The sequence below is a fragment of the Erigeron canadensis genome, chromosome 2 (genome assembly GCF_010389155.1).
Source record: "Erigeron canadensis isolate Cc75 chromosome 2, C_canadensis_v1, whole genome shotgun sequence".
NCBI lineage: Eukaryota > Viridiplantae > Streptophyta > Magnoliopsida > Asterales > Asteraceae > Erigeron > Erigeron canadensis.
In genome coordinates, this window is record NC_057762.1 from 24,016,227 (window position 1) to 24,040,982 (window position 24,756).

General features: G+C 31.5%; 2 protein-coding genes across 2 annotated transcripts; one reads left to right on the forward strand and one right to left on the reverse strand.

Moving 5' to 3' along the window:
- The first annotated feature begins 4,924 nt into the window (after nt 1-4,924).
- On the forward strand, nt 4,925-9,876 carry LOC122588846 (MND1-interacting protein 1-like). The gene is made up of 4 exons (XM_043761060.1): nt 4,925-4,995; nt 5,094-6,695; nt 7,569-8,107; nt 9,630-9,876. The coding sequence occupies exons 2-3, from the start codon at nt 5,109-5,111 to the stop codon at nt 8,067-8,069; spliced, it is 2,088 nt and encodes a 695-aa protein (XP_043616995.1). The 5' UTR covers nt 4,925-4,995; nt 5,094-5,108; the 3' UTR covers nt 8,070-8,107; nt 9,630-9,876.
- An 8,624-nt stretch (nt 9,877-18,500) lies between these two features.
- Nucleotides 18,501-19,866, reverse strand: LOC122589362. Its single transcript, XM_043761649.1, has 2 exons — nt 19,750-19,866; nt 18,501-19,606 (listed from the first exon to the last, which is right to left on the reverse strand). The coding sequence occupies exons 1-2, from the start codon at nt 19,798-19,800 to the stop codon at nt 18,824-18,826; spliced, it is 834 nt and encodes a 277-aa protein (XP_043617584.1). The 5' UTR covers nt 19,801-19,866; the 3' UTR covers nt 18,501-18,823.
- Nucleotides 19,867-24,756: the final 4,890 nt, after the last annotated feature.

Consider the following 24,756-nt stretch of genomic DNA (forward strand, 5'->3'; position numbering starts at 1 on the left):
TAACTTAAGTAATTTTTAGATCTAAAAAGCCCTAAATCATAAAACCAAAAATTCAACTTTTTTGAATCATGTGACTTTTTGAAATCAATTAATGTGTATCAATAAAAATGCATCAAAAGCTAACAATTAAATAAAACTTGTATATCTTTTCATCATCATCATCTTCATTCTGATGGAGGAGCAAGAAAGCATATCAAAATGCAAAGGAGCAGAAAAACGGAAGAAAAAGAGAATCATACATTAAAATAAAGATATTTGTAGCAAATCTAAAAACAAGGGAATGCCATTTTCAATTTTGAATGGCATACACTTGGGGAGTAAAAGCAGTTGGTAGGATGTTTTGAAACCTATTTGTGTTGTGTGGTAAGAGTTGAAAATAGCAGGTTCGCATATGTCAAAGGGATAAGTATCTTGTAATGTAACAAACTTTAAACGAATGTCTATAATAGGAAATAACTAAAATTGTGTGTATTATATGTAAACAATTCGAAAATAATATTTATTGTATGTAAGAAAATGTATTCAACCAATAAAAATCAGACAAGTGACACCTCTATATGGTTGTCACGTATGTTTTCTTACATACAATAAACATTTTTTAAAGTTGTTTACATACAATACACAAAACTTTAGTTATTTCCTACTATAGACATTCATCCAAAGTTTGTTACATTCCAGGATACTTATCCCTATGTCATATAATGGTTGGGCAAAAGTGAAAGTTAACGTACATCATTGTATAAATAAGGTTGTATAAATATCAGCAAAGTTGTATGCAAGTTGATTGGCAGCCATGGCAAAATACCTAGCCAATGCGAATACGGAAGAGAACCATATATATTAGACGAGGTTTTTGTCCCGTGTGTTGCACGAGTTAACATAAATTTACAACAAATAATTCAACAAAAGCTCAATATATATAAAAAAATTTAAGTGAAGAACGGACATATGAAATTCTTGTAACCTTAAACATATAACCCCGTAACAATTTCAAAGCAAATTTGTTACATCTATTACCTGAACGTAGATAGCTAAGAAGACACTTACACATACACATCATTATTTACAATAATATTCGCATTCGGAAGTAAGAAATACCCAATGCGTATATAAAAAGATGTTTCATGTATTTATAAATATTTAATGTTAATGGAATAAGAATTATCTAGAGAATGAAAATCGAATGCCAATAATCATGGTAGAGAGTAGAGACTTTTTGATTTTTTTTTAATAGAGTAATGTAATTTAGATCTTTAAGAAAAATGATTTTTTGCTTAACGGTTCTTGTTCTTAAAAAATAAGAACGACAACGACGGCTATTTTGTAACTTTTGTTAAAAACAAACTTAGTATATTCCTAACCAGTGACGGAGCCAGGAATTCGGATGAAGATATGCCAAATTAATATATATATTAAAAACAAAAGTAAGAAAAAACGTGTAAAGAATAGTATATTTTTTATTCTTTTTATTTTAACTACATAAGTTTCAATATTTACATTTTGTGCACTAAACTATATTATTTTTTAGTAAAGAATAGTATACTTTTTATTCTTTTTATTTTTTATTTTTACTATAAAAGTTTCAATCTTTACACTTTTAATACTAAACTATAATAATTTTTAGTAAACTTTTTATTTTTTCTATTTTCACCATAAAACAAAAGTATGAAAAAACGTGTAAAGAATAGTGTACTTTATATTCTTTTTATTTTAACCACATAAGTTTCAATGTTTACACTTTGCGCACTAAACTATAATACTTTTTAGTAAAGAATAGTATAATTTTTATTATTTTTATTTTCACTACAAAACTTTCAATGTTTACACTTTTAGCACTAAACTATGATACTTTTTAGTAAACTTTTTATTCCTTTTATTTTCATCACAATATTTGAATTATTTACACTTTAGCCCTAAACTTTCATACTTTTTGATTTTTCTTTTATCTTAAAGTACGGGAAAACGTGCTAAGAATAGTATATTTTTTATTTTTACTTTTTATTTTCACCACTAAATTTTCACTCTTTACACTTTTAGCACTAAATTTTCATAATTTTTAGCACTAAATTAGTTTTACTCTTTACACTTTTAGCACTAAATTTTCATAATTTTTAGTAAACTTTTTATCTTTTTATTTTGATCACAATATTTTAACTCTTTACACTTTTAGCACTAAACATTCATACTTTTTGATAATCTTTTATTTTAGTCACAACATTTTAGCCTCTTATATATTATGAACAAACTTTTTAACATATATATTAAAAAGAAATATACAAGAAAACGTGTAAAGAATAATAAACTTTTTATTCATTTTATTTTCACCACAATATTTGAACTTTTTACATTTTTAGCACTAAGTTTTTATACTTTTTGATTTTCTTTTATTTTCACCACAACATTTTAGCCACTTATACTTTTAGCACTAAACTATTATACGAACTACTTTCTTTCAAAAAAATTTTTTACTATTTGTCTTTTAACTATCACATGTAAAGAATAGTACCATTTTTATTCTTTTTGTTTTCACCACAACATTTTAACTCCCTACACTTTTAGCACTAAATTTTATACTTTTTGATTTTCTTTTATTTTCACCATAACATTTAAGCCTCTTACACTTTTAGCACTAAACTTTTATGCGAACTACTTTCACTTTCGCACAAAACTTTTACTGTTCATTTTTTAACTGACAGATGTCAATTTTTGTTGTATTTTTAATCATTTGAATAATACATGTTTTCTTCAAAAAGTTTGTGGTTTTTTAACCTAGGTCCATGAAAGCATACCTATTTGTAACGCATTATCTCTTGAATAATTCTTTTCTATTAAATCGTTAACAAATGTAATGTCTCCCGGAGCAACGCCCGGGTTACATATCTTGTTTTTATTAAACACAAACAAGTGCCAAAAATACTTATAACACCTAAATGTATAGTTCATTTCAGTTACATAGTACGCTATTTCTAATCATTAAAGTCATCTAAGATTGCGTCTAAATTAATAGTGTTAACCCTCTGCTTGGTACTCTACAAACCACAAAGTAATGGAAAGTATTAGTAATTTAGTAGGATAGTTCAATGTTACATATTTATAGTATGATTACTGATTAATCTCATAAATATTCATAGATCATAATCCAACTATTTTACAAGTCACAATATGTATGTCTAAATTACTTCACTCCAAATAGATTATAAAGCATAAAAGCTTGGTCACAATTTCACAAATTGCACATAATCTTTTACATAATCTTGGATACCGAGTAGTAGGAAACTATATATAAACATAGACGATGAAGTAGAAAATAGCAAACATATACTATAACAAAATTCTCGATGCAATTTTCATTAGTAATTTAGTAGTAAATTATAAATATAAATATAAACATAAACAATGAAATAGAAAATACTAAATATAAACAATTCATCCCCTGATCTAATTATTATCATTAGTGATTTAGTAGTAAACTATAAATGTAATTATGTAAACAATAAAATAGGAAGCAAAAGAATTTGGGAAATACCAAATTAATATTTAATGCATTGTTGACGAGGTTGTAAAACTCCCCCGAGTCGGCTGAGTTTCTAAAATAAACTCCTAACCTCCAACCTCGCCGAGTCGAGTCTGAGTCACAAGTTTTCCAACCATGAAACGAACAAAATGATGATGAAACATGAATCTATCAACTAATCTAACGTTTAATTTTCAAGTTTTAATTATTATGTTAATGCTTTTAACACTTATATTTATTTTCGAAGTTTAGAATATATTTTTAAAGTTTTATTACATATAATTTCAAAAAAATTTATGTTTGTATATACAATTTGAATCCGAATTCTCCCCGAGTCGAGTCCGAGTTTCCAAAAACTTCTGACTCCCCACCTCGATGAGTCGAGTCCGAGTCACGAGTTCTTTAATCTTGATCGTTGAATCTTGATTTTTGTTGGATCCATTATCAAATTAACGGATGATTTTTTTAGAGTTTCACCATAAACTTGGAAGAGTATTGAAGACCACCGCCAAACTCCAAGCCCCCAATTCCCAAAAAAGCGAACTTTTTACCGTTTAACTTCTCGAGTTTTCATCTATTTTTAACTTATTATTACTCTCAATTGTAATTTGTATTTTACAATTAACCTTACAAAATTGGGCTAAAAAAATATATGATGGGCCAGAACTTACGGGTCATTGCATTTTGGGGGGGGGAACCTCATCCCTAATATACTTCCGCCACTGTTCCTAACCTCACGTTGTTACTGAGTTAGACTTGTGCCTAACCCAATACTACTATTGAGTCGGTCATGAGGATTAAAGAGTATATGAAGTGAAAAACTTTGTCATATTGTATTCATGTTCGTATAAATCTTATAGTAAGAAATTGTATCATCATTATTGAAGTGTCATTATCTTCATTACTTAAAATTACTTCTATGTGGTATGTTAAGGATATCAAAATAGTGTTATATGTAATTTGTTTTACTAAAATATTAGCACATGCTATGTCATTATGGTAACCTACCATGTTTTTACACGAGGATAAAATCTGATGGTTTACAATAAGATATTACTCCGTATATTATTATTATAATAATATTAATAATAGTATTAGTAATATTATGTTACGTAATAGGATCAATTACGTGTCAGATGGGGAAAAAAAACTTGCAACATGATTCTTAGTTCTTAAGGGTGTTTGATGTTGAGTTTTTAAAAAAGATTTTATGTTTTTAAAATATATCAAATGATATTTTTTTATCCAAACATTTTGTTAGATTATTTGTATTTTACAAACTTAATAATCAAATAATCACATGACACACAAATACATTTGTACATGAACTTGGTCCAACCCGGCCCATAATCTTCTCAATCGGGTCACCACATCCGGGTTGAAATACAAATCACCTATCATATTCTGTCAGCTAATTCAATAAGAATCTGTTGTCTGTCATTTTTACAATCACTCACAAATCCCGAGTTTGATCTGTAACTGTAAGTATTATTTTATCTCTATATCTATACATACACATCAATTGTATCTATCTTTCTTTTTAAATTTAATTAATCACAAAAATCTTGAATTTTTGTAGGTAGATATTTAAGAAATGGGCTGTACTGTTAGAGAAAAACACATCCGTACAAATCGGAGACCAAGGCCATTGAAAACAGATCATCCTGCTGCTGCTGATGGAAATGTTAGTAATAATTCTGGCTTAAATTTCCAACTGGGTTTTAATAAAGATGGAAACCCTAATCTTGATTATGATGATGGTAATTGGGGTTATTGTACAGAAGAACAGTTAGAAGAAATCTTGTTAAAAAATTTGGAAGTTTTATATAATGAAGCTATTGTAAAGCTTGTTGCTTTAGGTTATGATGAGGATGTTGCTTTAAAAGCTATTTTGAGAAATGGGCATTGTTATGGTGGGATGGATGTGTTGACTAATATATTGCATAACTCGTTGGCGTTTTTAAACGGCGGGGGGAACGGTGATGAGAATGAGCATGTTTTTGGAGATTTAAGGGAGTTGGAAGAGTATTCGTTGGCGGGTATGGTTTGTTTGTTGCAACAAATTAAGCCAAATATGAGTAAAGGTGATGCTATGTGGTGTTTGCTTATGAGTGAGTTGCACGTGGGTCGAGCAAGTGTTATGGAAATGCCGAATGTGGGTAATGGGGATGGTGTTGGGAGTAGTGAGGGTAGTGTTGTTGTGGGTGGTGGTGGGGTTGTGAATGGGTTGGAGAAGGTGGGTAATGATTCGGTTGGGGTGACCCCGGCTTTGTGTAGGTTTCATGGTGGATGGGGGTTTGGAAATAGTGGGATGTCGAATTTTCCAGTGAATCGGTTTTTATCGTGTACGACTTCAGAAACTAGTTTGAGGAGGGAGATTGAGTGTCCTAAAAGGTTTAATCTTAGTCCTTCAATGGAAATGCTTTTGAAACAAAATGTAGCTATGTTTGCGGCTGGATATAGGGCGAACCCAAAACATCAATCTCAGGTTGGGTCAAGTTCTTTGTTGAATGGGTATTCGTCGAATGCAGTTGAGACTAGTGCTGAAAAGGTTGAAGAGGGGCAGAGTGCAAAGAATCGGGAAGTGGTTAATATGATGTTGAGTAAGTTTCGTGACATGAATCTTGAGGGAGATACAGAATATGTACCTGAGGATCAGAAGGATGAGATGATTTTGAGTTTGGTGCATCAAATTAAAGATCTTGAAAAACAAGTGAAGGAAAGGAAGGAATGGGCGCATCAGAAAGCAATGCAAGCAGCAAGAAAACTCAGTAGCGATCTCACCGAATTAAAAATGTTGAGGATGGAAAGGGAGGAGATTCAAAGGCAGAAACAGGTAAAATCAACCGTTGAAGATCCGACAATGAAGAGGCTTTCAGATATGGAGACTGCTTTGAGGAAAGCAAGTGGTCAAGTTGATCGTACAAATGCAGCAGTTCGACGTCTTGAAACTGAGAATGCTGAAATGAGAGCAGAAATGGAGGCTTCAAAGTTAAGTGCCTCTGAATCTGTTAATACTTGTTTGGAAGTTGCAAGGAGGGAAAAGAAGTACCTCAAGAGGCTATTGGCTTGGGAAAAGCAGAGAGCTAAGTTGCAGGATGATATCGCAGCCGAGAAGCGGAGGATCCTGGAGTTGCAAGAAGAGATGATTCAGGTGGAAGCAGCAAAAAGTGCGGCTGAGGTATTCATTTTATATATTTCTTATCCTTTTGTAGTATATGTTGTCGTGGATATTGATTTTAATGGTTCTGAGAATGCGAAACCAAAACTCTTAATTCCTTATAAGATACACATGTTCAACTTTTGTCCTTGCTTTGTCGATATAACTTTTGACACGTAATTCTATCACTAAATGCACCTAATTAGAGAACTACAGAATTTGCAATATGACTAGACATTAGCATGGGTAGTTAAAATTGGGATTAGGAATCATTTGATTTACCAAGTCAGAGATCGCTAGGACACACTTTAGTGTATAGTACTACATAGTTGGGCTTTTACTTCTTTTTCTTTTGATTACTGGTGGGTGTGTCCTACTCCGATATACTATGAAATCAGTAGCATAGCTATTGATGAGCAGAATCAGTTTGCTGCACCAAATGGTTGCAGCCATCCTTACAAGGATTATTTGCCAAAAAACAGTTGCAGTGTACAGCAATACAGCATCGCATTGATTGTCAGTATTAGTCTTCTAGAACATTCCAACACACTAAAACATAGCGCCGTGTAAGCCGCTGCAAGATGAAAGTAGTACAGTGCACCAAAATCACCCAAAATAAACTTGGAATATGAAACACAAATGTAACTTGCTCGCAATATATCCCAAAAGCCTGCAACGCAATTGTCCCATATTGAGAGATCAGAGACTGCAAAAAACTATCACAGAGTTGACAATGACCCATATGTAACTTGCTCGCAATATCTCCCAAAATGAGTTATATTCAAAAGAGGTCCCTATGTTATATTTTGCATTTTCTTTCGGTTTTCTATTATTACGAATATTCATAATATTATCGCCAGTTTACATTTTCTTCGCTGGAATTTCGCTCAACAGGCAAAATGGAGGCAAGAGCAGAAGGCTAGAGAGAGTGCACTTGCACAAGTTGATGAAGAAAGACGACTCAAAGAAGCAGCAGAAGCTACTAATAAAAGAAAGCATGAAGCTTTGTGGTCCAAAATAGAATTAGACTTCCAACGCCACAAAGATGATCTTCAAAGACTCGAACAAGAACTTTCACGCCTCAAAATGTCTACCAATTTAGATAACCCGTCAACCAATCAGTCAAGAGCTGGGCTTCCCAATGGGTCACACCCAACCATTGTGAGGCTCCTTAATGAACTGGATGATTTTGATGAAACAGAAGGTGGAATTGATCGTGAATGTATCATTTGTTTGAAAGATGAAGTTTCTGTTGTCTTTTTGCCTTGTGCACATCAAGTTCTTTGTGCTAATTGCAATGATGAGTATGGAAATGGGACCAAGGGGAAGGCAACATGTCCGATTTGCCGTGTGGCCATTGAACAGAGGATTCGTGTCTTTGGTGCAAACTCATAACTTGGAAAACAGGTCAAAAGACCGAGCAAAATATTCAGGTTAGTTGTCACTTCCTCAACTAATATCATTTCTTTTGGCAAAATACATACTATAACCGTTTCTTATGCAAAACCTGACCAAAGACTTGAAGGTTAAGTACATAAATAGCGAGCAAATCTTGATTGTTGCTTGTGCACCATGCCACCATCGTTAAGAGACCAAATTGACTATTTTTGTGGCTTGTCAATATCATAAATCCCATTGAGTTATGGTATGCCAGCTTACTAGAATCTTATGGGACTTATCTGATGTCAATAAACCTTTGTTAATGACATTGGGGTAGCAATTATATTAGTAAAATTGCATATATGGGCGTGTTGGATAATGTGCCAAAACTGGCAACTTTTTGGGTATGGTTCGGGACTTCGGGTTGACTGAAAACAAATTCTGCCCAGGAAAATATTTTTAAATCTTATTGATAACGTACTACTATATTCCAAAGTTTTTCTTTTATTTTTTGGTTCAAAATATGGATAGCCTATATAGAGTATATAATTATCTTAATGATAATATGTTCTTTGATTAAAATTATGCAATTAAAATACACTTGAGGCGACACACAGCTTCTACTAGTACAAGGGTTTAATATGATTTGATTAAAAAGTTCACTGGACAGAGAACTTGCAATGCTTTGGTACCATGAAAGGAACTGAAGCAGTGGGTCAATAAGTAATAACAGAATACAAATATCTTAATAACTGCAGTTTTCACGGGACATTTAACGCCTGTTAAGTTTTTACATTTCTATCAAGTTTTCTCAAAGATAGATCATCTAGTCTGAAGTCCCGTAGAGCAGGCTAATTTAACTTTGTTATTTATTGTGCCAAGCATATAAAGTAATTTTATTATTGAAAGCATGTATCAGAAGGCAATCTTTGCTTGCTTTTGGCTTTGTTTTATCTTGGTCCCATCGATGACTGGTTAGTAAGTTACCCATGCTTACCACATGATAATCAACTATGCTTTACGTGTTAAATAATCGATTTGGATATTTATTCAGCTGCAACATAAACTCCATTAGCTAAATGTACCGATTATCTCAAAAACAAATGTTCTTTATGACTATTGTAGTATGCCAACTAAATATAGCAAATTTGTCAAACTTCAGTTCATGGGGTATCATATGTTTATCAGGTCACTTCTGTTTTGCTATTTATGATCTGACAAACATATAAGTTATGACGTCCTCAGTTTACAAGGTCAGATACATATTGCTAAGTGAATGTTTGATACAGAGTAGACTGTACAAAAGTTTACTACACCATAGTTATTAAACTCGCAGGAGTTCCGACTCCCGAGTAAAATTACTCATAGTAATAAAAAGGGTAGATTATTACAACAATATCCAGGCATTATCTTACTACCTGTTTTATTATCATTGATTATTCTGCAATTCGAGAAAACATACTTCCCGAGGTACAAAATTGGAAATTTGTTTTCAATATTCTCTTAACTGCATATAAATTTGCCCCTACATGTTATAAATAGCAGTAACATTTACAATTATGTTCTGTTGTTCAGATTGCTCATACTCTTCAAGGAAGAAGGATCGCCAGAGACATCATTTGTATGACTAATATCTACATCAAAAGAGGCTCAGATAGAATTGTATTTGTAAAAAAAATAAATAAAAAGTTCATATCACTATCATTTTACATTCCAAAGATTGCGATTCACCCGCTTGATGCCTTGTTAATGTGAAACTTTTGGATGTTATCACACATTCACACTTAATGACCTAGTTTGTGTTGGATCTTCCTTAGAAAAATGATACTGCAACATATATAAAACCAACTTTTCTTTAGATTGATACTGTGACATACTTGTATTTAAAATCGTCAAGTGCTTTTTGCTCGGCTCAAATTTCATTTACAGGTTTGTTTACTTTGTTGTGCCCTTTTCCGCTGATCCACCAACTCTCCAGGAGACTACGCCAAAGAAGGTTTGATGGTTTTACCCGTCTTTGATAATACTCGCTTAGTTACCAATCCCAAACGTACCCCATATATGTGCTCTATAAGCTTGAGTTCTAAGTCATGATACCAATTACTTTTAATTTGGGTCCCCATATGTCTTATATTACCTCCGTGATTTTCAAATGGTTGTAGACCGATGTTACTGTGTTGTTCCTTGGTCATTTGTTGTCCCTGGCCTTGCAATCATGGTGGATCGTCGTAACTTATGCCCAGTCGATCAATGTGCTACTACGTCTGAGGGGAAGATTGTTCTCTGTAAACCGAATTGCAACAAAAATGTAACTCTAAGGAATTCGCCTTGTTAGAATTCACAATCTTAAATCTAAAAAGAAACAGTACCATGATTTATTTACTACACAATTGGCTATGCATGTGTTCCAATGCAAAAATTAACGTAAATGGACCTGAATAATATTTATTCGTTATGGAAATGCTTGAATAGATGGAACTAGGGGTGTAAACGAGCCGAGCCGAGCCCGATCTTGGTTATGCTCGAGCTCGAGATCGTTTTGGAAGCTCGAGCTCGAGATTGAGCTCGTTTGAACCTTAATGTTTAAACTCGAGCTCGGCTCGTGATGTATTAAGAAAGCTCGAGCTCGACTCGAGATCGACTCTTTTGTCAAAAAAAGCTAAAACGGATTTGAGCTTTGCTCGAGCTCGAGTTCGGTAAGTGATAAAAACTAAGATTACTTATTTGAAACTCGTGAAAAAAGCCCGTTTAGACTCGACTCGACTAGTATTTGAAAGCTCGATTAATATAATATGTTTGTATATATACAAATAATTATTAAGAGGGCAGACATATGCCCTCTTAATCGGTTTATAATGCCAAGGCAAATAAAACAAGCGGGGTTTTCTCTACAAACAAAGATTCATGATGTGTAACAGAGAGATAATTGGTTATGGCCTGTTGCTTGGTATACTCTTTTTCCTGTGCTAACTAATCTACCAGCAATAACCTTGCATCCCCTACAAGACGATTCGCTTACTTGGAGGAATTTGGAAGGTAAAAATGTTTATTTTAGTTCGTATGAGGTATGGGATGTTATAGGAAATCGACAAGCCCAGGTCCCATGGGCTAGGATAGTATGGTTTTCGCATTGTATTTCTAGACATGTGTTTTTCTTATGGCTCGTAATGAATAAGAAGCTAAAGACACATGATAAGATGTGGCATTGGGATGTGGCTGGGAATACTAATCTTAATCTTATGTGTTGCTCACAATGTAAAGCTGGCCCTGATTCTCATGCACACTTGTTCATTGAGTGGAAATTTTCTTTACAGGTGTGGAGCCCGGTTAAACATTTAGCTGAGATGCATTGCGTTTCTGCAAAGTGGGATGATATAGTTGCTTGGTTACTACCCAAATCACATTCAATGTCTGCCAGAAGTGTTGTGGCGCAAATCAAGATAAGATCTGTGGCGCAAATCAATTAAGGACATTATACTCTCTACTGTTCAGATGAGGATGGCCACTTTGAATTTCGAGAATACCAACCAAGTTCATCGAATGCTGGAAGGATGGAAGCTACCAAGACATGCTCTGATCAAGGAAGGTACTGTTGCTTAAGTAATGGGCGTACACGTTAGCTAGTCTAGTTGATATGTAGCTTTTGTTTTAGTTGACTTGTTTGCTATTTGCGTGGATACCTGTGCTTGGCATATCAAGCACATGAACGAATGTGACATCCAGTCATATTACTTAATATTTTACATCTTGTAATATGAAATCTCATCGGGGTACTCTTTACCCAAAAAATAATAATTATATTATTATATTATATGTGAAAGCTCGTTAGGCTCGCGAGTTTAATTGATTCATGTATTCGAAGTTCGAACTCGAGCTCGATTACTAAATGAGTCAATAGCTAAGCTAGCTCGAACTCGACTCGAACTCGTTTAAGCTCGACTCGAAACGAGCTTTTTACGAATCGAATTCGAATTAGTGTTGATCAGGCGTGACTCATTTACACCCCTAGATGGAACACATCATTTAAACATGGAAAATGCTTCTAAAGATATTACTAAAATCCTCTCCTAAGTAACTCATCTCTTGATTTTGTCACATGTCATGATATTATAGTTAGGAGGATTTTCAAGTTGATTAGTTAGGATGAAATATCATTTTCCTTTAAATGTTTACCTAAATTACCTCTATCATTTGTTCACTAATTTAACAATCTCTACATAATGTATCTATAAATACCTTTGATGAGATAATTTACAACATAGATCTTTCAACCTTTAAAATGACTACATAATATCTTTTGGACATCAATTAATTTTACATTAATCACCACACAATCACCACCGCCACCATTGTCGCAACCACTCATCGTTGCTATTGCCACATTGCCACTACTATACCGCCACCGCTATCATCATGGTCACGGCATCGTCCGTGCATACGACCCAAACAAATAAAATCATTAATTAATAAGTACAAATAAATGCTAAATTAAAATAAACTATACTTTAAAAAGAGTCTACTTTTTGATAGAGGATAAAAGACCAAGTCTCAGTATCGACAATACATGTGTAAAGTTGACCATTTTAAAGTCAAAGAATGAGTCTAAATATCTTTAAAATGGACTTTGTGTTTCCATTGACATGCTTACTAATCGAAACAAATAACTTTGCCGACTCTCTTTAAATATATAAATGCTACAAATATATTTAAAAGTAAAAATATTCGTCACTAGTTTCGCTAATATTGTTTGTATTATTAGAATCATGTTGAAGTTCGCCATTTATTAAAATGGATTGTGGGTCGTGGAGATTTATATATAATTTTCCTAACAAGTTAAAACTTAAAATAACATAATTAATTTAATTAAGAACATGTTATTCATACATAAAAAAAAAAAAAAAAACTGTTGAATGAACATTTCTAGATGGAATATATAATTCAATATATATGTACTTTGCAAGCTAATGAAATATATACATCTACATATACATGATACATACATATACATACAAACAGTTATTTCCAATCCAAATGGCCATGATTTGCTAAGAACAAACCTCCGACAAGAGTGATGAAAGTAAAATGAGTATTTTGGAAAAAAAGAAAATATAAAAGAAATACAACCAACTTCAGCTAGTCGTCGGTTACCACAATAATCACGTAAAAAAATACTTGAAAGCTGATTGATTACGATGTCGTATTTTGAGAACTTAAATTACACCCATCTTATAAATCTAGATAGGATGCATTGTCATAAAAGAAACAAAACAGTAAAACCTCTATAAATTAATAATGTTGGAACCGAAATAATTTATTAATTTATAAAGATGTTGTTATATTGATAAATTAATAAATTATTATCTTAAAGAGGTTCATGTATAACATTTCAAAATTTTGGTGTCTAATGTGCATTTACACATTAAATGAACACAAGAGTCTATAGCAAATTGCTTTCGACGTAGTAAAATTCATTCGATAAATTCAACCGGCACAAATGATTTAAACGATGTTATGATATGAGAATACAATGTCTCAACTCTTAAATGTAATGAAGACATCCAAAAATAAAATTCAACGTAGATTTGAAGTTTAAAAAAGATAAGTGAATATAGATTTAAATTTTACTAAACAAGAGTATCAAAATTTTGAAATACTTAAGAAGTTATAAATTTAAGTTTTGTTTGGACCTATATATTTATACTAGGATTTCAAAAAAAATATTATCTTCTTATTTTATCGATTGGTGTCTAATTTTGTACTGGTCCTAAGTCAGGATCGGACAAATTATTAATTTTATCGAGGTTATTAATTTATCGAGTACTAATTTATAGAGGTTTTACTATATTTCTTTTTTTTTTAATCAAAAAGCAGATCTTAATTTTATATATTAAGTGCGACTTTACAACACAATGGTAGACAAATGGACAACAAGTTGCGCCACCACCCTTTTTTTTCTGTAAAAGGCCATCACCCCTGGTTATATAATATATATCAACGAAAAACATGCAATCTAGCTGAGTACTAGATTCGCTTTACAACCCATGCACAAAGTGCAACATCCAATAAACAAAAAACTTCCTATGCCCATAGCATTACGTTAAATAATGGTAGATCCCATGATGTTAAATAATGCTCGACTCTCTTTGTCTTCTTAAATCTGCATGTTGTCAATTTTAGCCTAACAGTCGATGTAATAACATCAACTATTTGGTTCACATTACGCTTCTTTTGCTTGAACATCCTTGCAGTATACCGCTGCAGTAAACACAAGCTTTACTAGCAACTCGTGACCAAATTTGTAAAGCAAACGGACATTCAAAAAACAAATGCTGGTGAGAATCAGGCTTTGACTCACACAGCGAACACATTAGAGGAGTATTCGACTGAGCATGAACATCCCAAGAGCGCAGTTGATCTTGTGTTTTCAGTTTCTTCCTAAACGCCAACCATAAGATAAAAGAATGTTTCGGCACTTGGTGAGAAAACCACGTATGAAACCAAGCTACAAGAGGAGCAGAATACCGAATAGAATTCCAAGCTCTAGCAACAGAAAACTCATGAACACTATTGGTTTGATCCTTCCACGTCAAATTGTCGCTAGTTCCTTCATGGAGCATCGGGACATTAAGCTGAGGAAACTTTTTATGCCAAGAAATTCCGCCGCCACCCTTTTCTGAGTAGTAAATCCTATCTTACTGAAAACAAACTTTTAGTCCCTAGGGGCCGAGAAATTGCTATGAATGACCTTCTGTACTCTATTATCAATGTATTACCTATGTTAGGAACGTAAATTGTTTTTTTGTTCATCTATATCACTTTTTTTTTTATCTTAACTAAAACAATATTGTGATGAAATCAGAATTTTATAAAAATTGTTTACATGATACCTCCAAATCTTTTCTCTAAAATTATTTCTTTTTCATTTATTTTATTATGATGTCATAATAATTTTTTTTCCTAAGATTAATTTTATTATTTTTTATTTTATTATGTCATACTTCTTCAGAGGAAAATTATTCCTTTCTTATTTTAAAACTCTAATAATTAATACACGGTGTTTTACATTTTTGTCATCGATACAAATTTGTCATAACATATTTTTTAAACTATGATGACATTATTAGTATTAAAGAAAAACTTATTTGCATTATTAGACATATTCTTGTTTATTTTTTGTTTTTATTTAATTAATTTATGAGATCGTATTTAATTAAACTTTGATTTGTTATTACTTCATTAGGAAGTATATTCACTTTTAAAGATTTTAAATGTAGAAAATTGTTCATATATTTTTTAATATCAGATTACGTACATGACATATACAAATATTTTTGGTATATTAAATTAAGTTTTCTTTTTTATTTGCCTATGTAATAAACGGGTTACTAAGCTAGTAAGATATTACAAAACCAAATATTATACATTGAGTAAAACATCAAAGTATAACATGACAAAAAAAGATAATGATAAATCAACCTAAATAGACTCTAAATTAGCTCAAAAACAATTAAGCTCAGCTAAAATAAAGTTTTTAACGAGTCGAATTCGAATTGGTCACAAGTAAATTCGGTCGTTTACAAGCCTTATACAAGACTAAGATCTGAGAATATTACGTAAGAACTTTGACAACGTACATGAGAAACTAGATAACTTTATAAATGTTTGGACTAATACATTTACTACACTAGGAAAGTGGGAATAAATCATTTTTAAATTATATCATGACCAGTAAATGAAAAACAATTGTATAGTACTGTTAGTAAAAGGTGAAATTACATCATAGCGAATCACAAGTAAATAAGTAACAGTTGAAAGCATAATAAGTTAGTTATAGATGCCGTTTTAATGGCAGACACACACCATGCATCATAGATGCGCTTGATAAACACAAAAGATTCTAAAAGTAAATTATCTCAAACAGTTTTTTTTTTTAATGATATATATATATATATATATATATAGGGGAAGGAATATGAGGCTGTTAGGCACCACCCAAAAATCTCTCACATACCTTTTTTTAAAAGGTAAAAATCATGAGGGGGCCATGTATTTATTTAAAATATTAAAATATTAGTATGTGAGGGGTTTTTCACCCAAGTTGGGTGCATAACAGCCTCATACTCACTTTTCCCATATATATATATATATATATTACTAAAGGATACCTGTGCAATGCGACAACGGTGGTGAGTAACGGCGACGACGATGAGTGGCATCGGTGGCGACGACTAGTGGCGGTTGAGCTAACAATGTGATTATTAATGTAAAAGTAATTGACTTAATGGGTATAGTATAGTTATTTTAAAAGCTGAGGGAAGTATGTTGTAAATAATTACATGGAGAGTATTATAAGTATATTAGGTGTAGATATTTGAATAAGTGAATAAAAGAGCGAGGTAATTTAAGTATTTTAAAAAGTGAAAGTTGAAAAAAAAATAAGTAGTGATTTGTTTTATGAAGGAGTATACATATATAGAAGTATAGATATTACCATTATAATAGACAAAAGGACAGTGATTTTTACACCATCAAATTTTAACCGTATAACACTAAATATGCTTTAAGTTGTTATACGCCTCTAGCAAGGTTAAAAATATATTAGCAAGTCTTAAAAATATATCTATCTCCTCAAGTATCTAACGAATTATTACACCATCAATTTTCAACCATATAAAACGAAATATGCTTTAAGTTGTTATATGCATCTAGCAAGTACTAAAAATATATCTATCTCCTCGAGTATCTAACGACGAAACAATAACACATTTATTCAATGAAAGAAATTAGTGGATTGTAAGACATTTCACAAATACTTTCTACATATTTGATAATCTACAAAGTACATATATGTAGATTTATAACGAAATCAAATTAACAAATAAATTTTGTGAAAAAGGTTGATATTGACAACCTAAAACGACTTACGATTGACTGCTTAATTATAATGTGAGGCTTATTTATAATGTGATGATATACCTGATTTAAGTTGTAGCTATTGTTGAAATTGATATACCTAATATATGAACTTTATCAAAGTGAGTATGAGGCTTATTTATAATGTGATGATATACAAAGTACATATATGTAGATTTATAATGTCATATTTTAACTAATTATTGAAATTATAGATATATATGATGTTATATATATTAAAATATTATAAATTTCATCAAATATCTTTATCTTTATCTTTATATATACTAAAAGACAACCGACCAAACCTCAATTGATCAATCAAAACTTTCAATTTCTCTAATTTATCAAATTAAACATGTGACTTAATCCAATTAATTAAAATTAAGTTAATTATGTTGGTCGTCCAAAACAAATGTCTTTAGATTATTACAATAGATATAAATATAATTATTATATAAGTTATAGTCCTAGATAAATATAACTATTAAATAAGTTCTACATTTTGTTAGTTCAAAAATATAATGTTGACCTTATTTTAACGAACCCACAGCTACATTAAATTTATGTATGTTCTACATCAATTATATATTATATATGAATGTTTTAAAAAAAAATATTATATATATATATATCATACATATTTTGTTGCGTGTATTTAGTTTATTAAGTTAATATATAGTTTATTATACATATAAGTATTTTTGTCTTACATATATTGTTTTTTATATTAACAATTTAATAAATTCGTGTATTTGACACAAGTCTAAAATCTATAACATAAACAAAATTATTTACGATCAAAATTATGAAAGAAAGACTTGGAAGTCAATATTTAAATCGGGACGGGTGAAGTAAATCATAAATTAACCACAAATTATTTAGAAGAATATCAGTACATCCGATAAATTAAACAAATTAATATAAATCCTACTGTTTAATTTTTTTTTTAACATATATGATAAAATCTTATGGCAAAAGTAAAAGTGAAAAAAGCAGGAGTAATCATATATATGCAACCGCTACATGTAATCATAATTTCAAGTGAAGAGCCCACATCCACCAAAACTCTACAACCCAATCCACACACCTTTCACATAATCATATATCATATAATTATAGATACAAATATAAATATAAATATAAATATATATAAATAAACAGAAGTGTTAACTTCCAAAAAAGTGACCAAGCTCACATATATATAAAAAAAAAAAGTACATAAAAACAGTTCAATAAAGTTGTTGGTAATTTGTAACACATAATATATGTATATGATTAATTTACAACATATGGCTTTTAGGTAGAAACTTCAATATTGAAAGAAGTCCTGTTGTAAAACAATAGTAAATTTTCATTCATAAAAATAATTCTCCATCATTTTGGAGTATACAAGAACTCGCCCAAAATCACATTTTATATGTGAAATAAGGAGAGTAAGCAATACCAAAAGTACAAGAACATAAAATGTTGGATAATACTCTCAAGTAGCTTGAGATGTCTTGAGTGTAATTTCAGACTACAACTGCCAAAAATACGAATGCCAATCTTAATTACTAAAATAAGGTTTTTAGTAGTAGCTAGTGGAAATGATGTAAAAAGGAAAGCCCTCAATCAAACATAGAGGCTCCAAGGGTTTGATTGCGCCCTCTCTTTTTTGCTAACAATAGTTAATTAGGATACTTAAGTTCTAAGGATAAAAGTAATTAATGTACACCCACTCTAAAAGGGGAAAAAACAAAGGATTCATCATGTCCATCCCTTTCATCCTAATAAACTTTTTCCAAGCCTAATGAAAATGATGGAAATTGACATATTTTGTGGCTATATGGTAAGAGGGAATCAATCACTAGTCACTACATGTTGGTCAATGATGATTGGTGAACAACCTTTTGGTTCTTAGTGTTGGTGTTGGTGTAAGAATCATAGTCAATTTCCTCGTATTTTTCCTCTAAACCTCTTTTCTTAGTAGTGACCAACCCTCCACCTCCGCTATTTTTGCTACCACCACTAATGATTGTGCTTACACAAGAGTCTTGATGGAGGAGGATTCGGGGTGTGGTGGTTGAATTGGATGGGATGGTCACTGGTGGGATCTCAATTGAGTTGAGTTGTGGTGGAGGGTGTTGCCATTGTGGAAGCGGGCCTGCTAAAAGCAGAGTTTGAAGTAATGGGCCCGCTTCCACTACTGCTTGCAAGAACTTGCCATTTTCTGGCAATCCTTTTTTCAGTATTATATCATCAACAACTATTGTTTGTGGTTTTTGTGTTGGAGGCTGTAGTGACAATGGAACCCTTTCGATTCCTTGTGTTCCAGCAAAGCTTTCATCGGAGCCTGAAGACGAATCTACCCCTAAGTTAGGGTCATCTTCTAAGTAGCAATTGGGAGTGGTTCTAACAAAAGAAGATGAATGGGCTTCTAGTTCTTGAATCTTTTGTTGGAGAATGATGTTCTCCATAACTAACCCTTGACATTTCATATGGGCTTCATCTCTCTCTTTGATAGTTTTTGACAAAAGGCATTTGAAATGCGAAACCTCATCTCGTTTTCTTGTAATCTCTTCATGGACACACGCAATTGTTGTTTCCAACTCTAGTGTGTACAATAAAGTGTGCTTCAACTCTTCCATTCCTTGCCCCTAAATTAGCAAAATAATAGATAATTAGTATAACCACAAACACTAGTACTAAACCAAACAAAACAAAACAAAAAAATCAAAATGTCTTGATTTGGTTTAAGAATAAACCAAAATTAAGGAACTTTTAAAGAAGTGGTTATTACCTCTTCTTGATAGTAACAATCCCAATTGAAAGGACTACATTCATCATCCATATTGATAAGAGCACAATGAGAAAGTGTAAGTGTGTTTTTGCAAGTGGAGTGAAGGGTTTTAAGTAGAGGTTTGTTGGTTTCTTTTTGCAACTTTTGCTTTTGCTTTTGGGTCTTTTTATTTGGTGTTTTCTTCACAATGGGGACAAACGGTTGTGAGTTGTGAGGCAACAAGGAAAAAAGCGAGTAGAATAGAAAGTTCTGCCTATAGTGCTTTTTTTATCCCGTTGAAAAATCTTTTTTAAGATCCCAAAAGAATATAAATACTATATATCTATTACTATAATTATTTTTACTTAATTTATTCTTTTATTTAGACCAATAAGCCATATCGAAAAGGATTGCACATGTACCAACTCTTTATTAACAATGCATAATAATTATTGTAAGCAATGTTTAAATATATCTAAGCAATTAATCATCAAGTGAGTATCTTGATATTTTTTCATTAGAAATGAACTTTATAGTACATATGTAACTTGTATGCTACATTATCATTTTTATTAACTCGGGCCAATTAGAAGGCTCTATAATTTCTATAATATTTTTTTCCATCTATATCAGTCTTTAAGCTTAACACTCCATCATCTGTGTAATTTTTTGTGGTCAAATAGTACAACATGGCTAGTCTACCAAAACTGGAATTGTCAAGAACGTACACTTTGATCATTAGTTCTTTATTTTTCCTTTTCCTTCAAACCTTCATAATTACTACTACACATTCAATCTTAGTATACAAAATATAGAACTTTGATCCGGCAAAATTAAAGTTGGGCAACTTCATCACATTTATCAAAGCACTTTAGCATTAACATATATAATATATATTAAGATATACTTACATTATTAAACCTCATCATGTACTATGTCTATGGATGAACGAATATTGAAAAGTTCAATTGTATAGTTATGTATAATTGTATGCATAGACTTTACCAAAAAAAAATGTATATATAGACTGCCAAAACTTTATGCACAAGCTAGTACAAGTCTTCATGTAAGCTCTAACTAGCTAGCTACTACTACTACGTACTACTACTTGGCAGCTTTTTCTAGTATATGCTATACAATTTTTGGCGTCAAATTAATTAATTTGTTAACCAATAACTATTATTATTTGATCGAATGTCTAAAAATTGTTTATATTTTAATGTCAAGCGAAATGATATATAAACAAATTAATAATATTCTATAATAAATAACATTGCTTCATACGATATACACACTACACACGCACACTATACTGTATAATTCTTCATTATAATCGAAAGTTCTCATGCATAGTTGCATACACTGTGGAAACACTATTCACAAAATAAAACTTTATTGATAAAACTATTCGAATTACAACAAGAAAATACATAATACAAGAAACTAAATTACATCAACAGAAAAGAAACAACAAGAAATTAAATAGGGCACTATGATTGGGGATATTGTTAAACCAAGGTCCCTTAAAACTGATTTCGGACCATCCAAGTGAACCTGTCAGTTTTTCAGGGTACAACAGCCTAAGCAATATGTACTGCCGGAGTTATTATAGCACCCAGAATTACACCTTGATTAAGAGAATGGAGGGAGGAGAAGGAAAGAAAAGAATTATGTTGATGTGTTCATAGAGTGTAATTTTTCATATTGCAAGTGTTGTAGCAGTGGTTGTTGGTTTAACACCTGTTGACCAAGAGCAACAGTAAGTGGCACCATGTGTTTAACCAGGAACCATTTGACCCATTAAGCCATGAAGCTGAGCTGATGCAAAGTGCGTCACTAAAACGTCATATTACGCCTCATTGCCCCCGACCTCGATCGCAACCCCAACCCCGGGCACGTCGGTTGCTTCACACCTCCTTGCCAACTTGGGGTGTAGCCTCTTATAAGGAATTATTATTCATCCAACACTCCTCTGAATAAACACTTAATGTTTACACCACTAACAACGTGAGACAAACCCACATTATTAAACATTAAATAATACACTTTAAACCTTCCAATATTAGATATCTATTCACATTGATCAATTTATGCTTAAGATAATTGTATATTTCAACACATAAAATACGTTTAACATAAATTATCCAACATACACAATTACACATCATCTCTACAATAATTGTTTGTAAAGATACAAATTAACTTATATTCAATACGTATATATCAAGTATATGTAATGATGATCGCTTTATCATTGGTGAAGAAATCTTTGTTAAGATATTTGATTGGTATAAAAAGTTGCAAAATAAATTATGATGGCTTGTTACCTAAAAAACAAACTTAAACAAGTTAACCTTAAAATAATGAAACATTCTTTAAAATGTGTAACAAAAAGCCTAACACACACATCATCACAATGTGGAACAAAAATCCTAAAACTCGTCAAAAACGACAGCATTAATTTGTTTTAATACATTCGAAAATACTAATTAAATACATTAAATAGTTTACTTTTGTTAAAAATTGAATATTATTTGTCCCGATATGATCGAATAACTTATAAACACTTGCATGCATTAGAAACTTCGGTTTTTGCTGCTTCACGTGGATGATCAAACATTTTATATAATGGTGTGTTACTATATTGTTTGATATTCTTCACATGGGGATTTAACTATTTTCATTATAGATAATTGTTGAATAAGAATATATAAATACAAAAATGGATTAATTAGGCCGTCAAAGTTTCTAGATATGATTAGATATGAGATTTGGTTTTAACCCAACATCTTGAAGCCGCAAGAGAGTTCCATATTTGCAACTTTGCGAACATGGCTTTAATTTGGACTTGCTTTCATATACACATGCAAAAGTAGTTCACTTAGCTTGATATGTGACTGTGGCAATAAACATACACACGTACACAATGACGCAAACTCATCCATATATAGGTGTATGTTCGGGTTCAAAACAGTACTTGACTATAATCGAACGAGATTGGTATTATAAATTTTGATAAACTTATCATACAACACAAATTTGATGATAGTGTACAGCCATCAAATTCATGGTTTTGATATAATAAATAAAGTCTTTGGTACCGTACTAATATTATTTCTTAAAGAATATTACTGCTGTCAATGGGTGTATTCGGGTTGGTTGGTTGAAGATTTCTAACCCTAATCTGACCCACCCACTAAAACTTTAACCCTGACTCAGTATCTGCCAACCATTTAAATTCAAAACCCACCAACATGAAAAAAATCATATTGATGGCCGAGTTTTTGGCTTTTGGGTCAAATGGGTTGGCGGTTTGATTTCAGGTCAAACAGTTTATATGGGTTATGGGTTGGTGGGTTGATGGGTTAATTTCAGTTCAAATGGGTTATGCAATAACGGGTCAAATGGGTTGCTGGGTCGATCCATTTAGAAAAAGTTATACATATTTTCGGATCGACTTGTTAACCTAAAAGGTGAGCACAACCCCAATCCAAAAAAATCAAATTAGTGGGTTAACAAGTCGAGATTTTTAAAACCCTAACCCGGTATTTTCAGGTTGATTTCATGTTGGGTTCTGGTTCAGTCAAACATTGACAACATAAATTGAAATTATCAAATACTAAACTTTAGATTTTGGAGTATCCAAAGTATATGTATAAGTTATTTATAAGCCTGTTCTACCCTATATGTAAAGTAGGTAAAGGTTAAGAAATTAAGTTAATTGTAGATTAAGGCTATGTATATAAAATATCTCCTCTCTCTATTGTATGTGTATTCAAAATGTAATTCTCTTTCAGTTGTAATCTTTCGATCGCTAAGTGATAAAAGTTTTCGACTTCGTGTATCCTTTATTGATTGTACCATTGTTATTAACATGTATATATATTAACCAAATTTTTATCTTTCGTTTTATTGGTCTATATTATTATATATATATACATGCTTGTTCCAAATATATTGTCCACCGATATTAGTGGTCAGAAAAATGACTGGAATTAACCATATATAGTAAAACTGATGGGTTAGATAAATGAGCCAAAAATAAACTCAGTGGGATAATCCGTGTCTAAAAAAAACTAATAATATCCTAACAATGTCAAAATCTTGAAATTCGGCAACAACTCACAGTCTCGCACTTTACTTATATTTTATTTATTAAATTACTCGTACTAATATATAGGTCGTGTGTACATGGCACAAAATTAAGATAGGTCCTACTCGAATCAAGAAAATAAAAATTCACGAATGAATGAATAAGAAAAACCATGTCACATGGAAGGCCAAAATCTTCAAACCTTTACGAGGGTCACCATCACAACCATTCTGTGATACACCAAAAACCGCGTTAATGCACGAAAGAAAACAATAATCATCATGCTAATAATAATAAATTTGGGGATATGTTTTTTAATAATATTTAAAGTACTAATCTACATACCATCTATAATTTTGTTGTTTTAAAAATACGACAAAATCATTTCAAATGTTTTATGTCACATCGTCTTTTGGCTCCTCGTATGCATAAAAGCATAATCAATATGTATATCTATCATTACATTGTTATAAGAGTAATTTATGATTTTTATACTTAGACACATTTCATACGTATTATTTTGAATTCAAGTAAAAGAAATTAATATACTAAAAACCATCCCTAATTTGCACAACTACACATTTTAAGCTATTCAATCAACGTCAACAGTTGGAGGTTAAGTTATCTCATGTTGAAGTCACTTGAGCAATTTAATGACCAAAATTTGATGATATATTAATTAGCTAAATATAAATGTTGGAATAAATATAATTCGATTCAAGTAAAAAAATACTAACTAGATAATCCAGTAAAACATGTAAAGGCATTAAACATGTTTGTCACTGATTTCGGGTTCCCAAAACAACATGATTGGGTGATGATGGGATGATAAATTCGTCTGGAAGTGATGCACGGATTTATCAAAGGAATAACACATGAATTTAGTTAAGAGTTTTATACGTGATTAACCTTAGATTAGGGTTAATTAATGACTT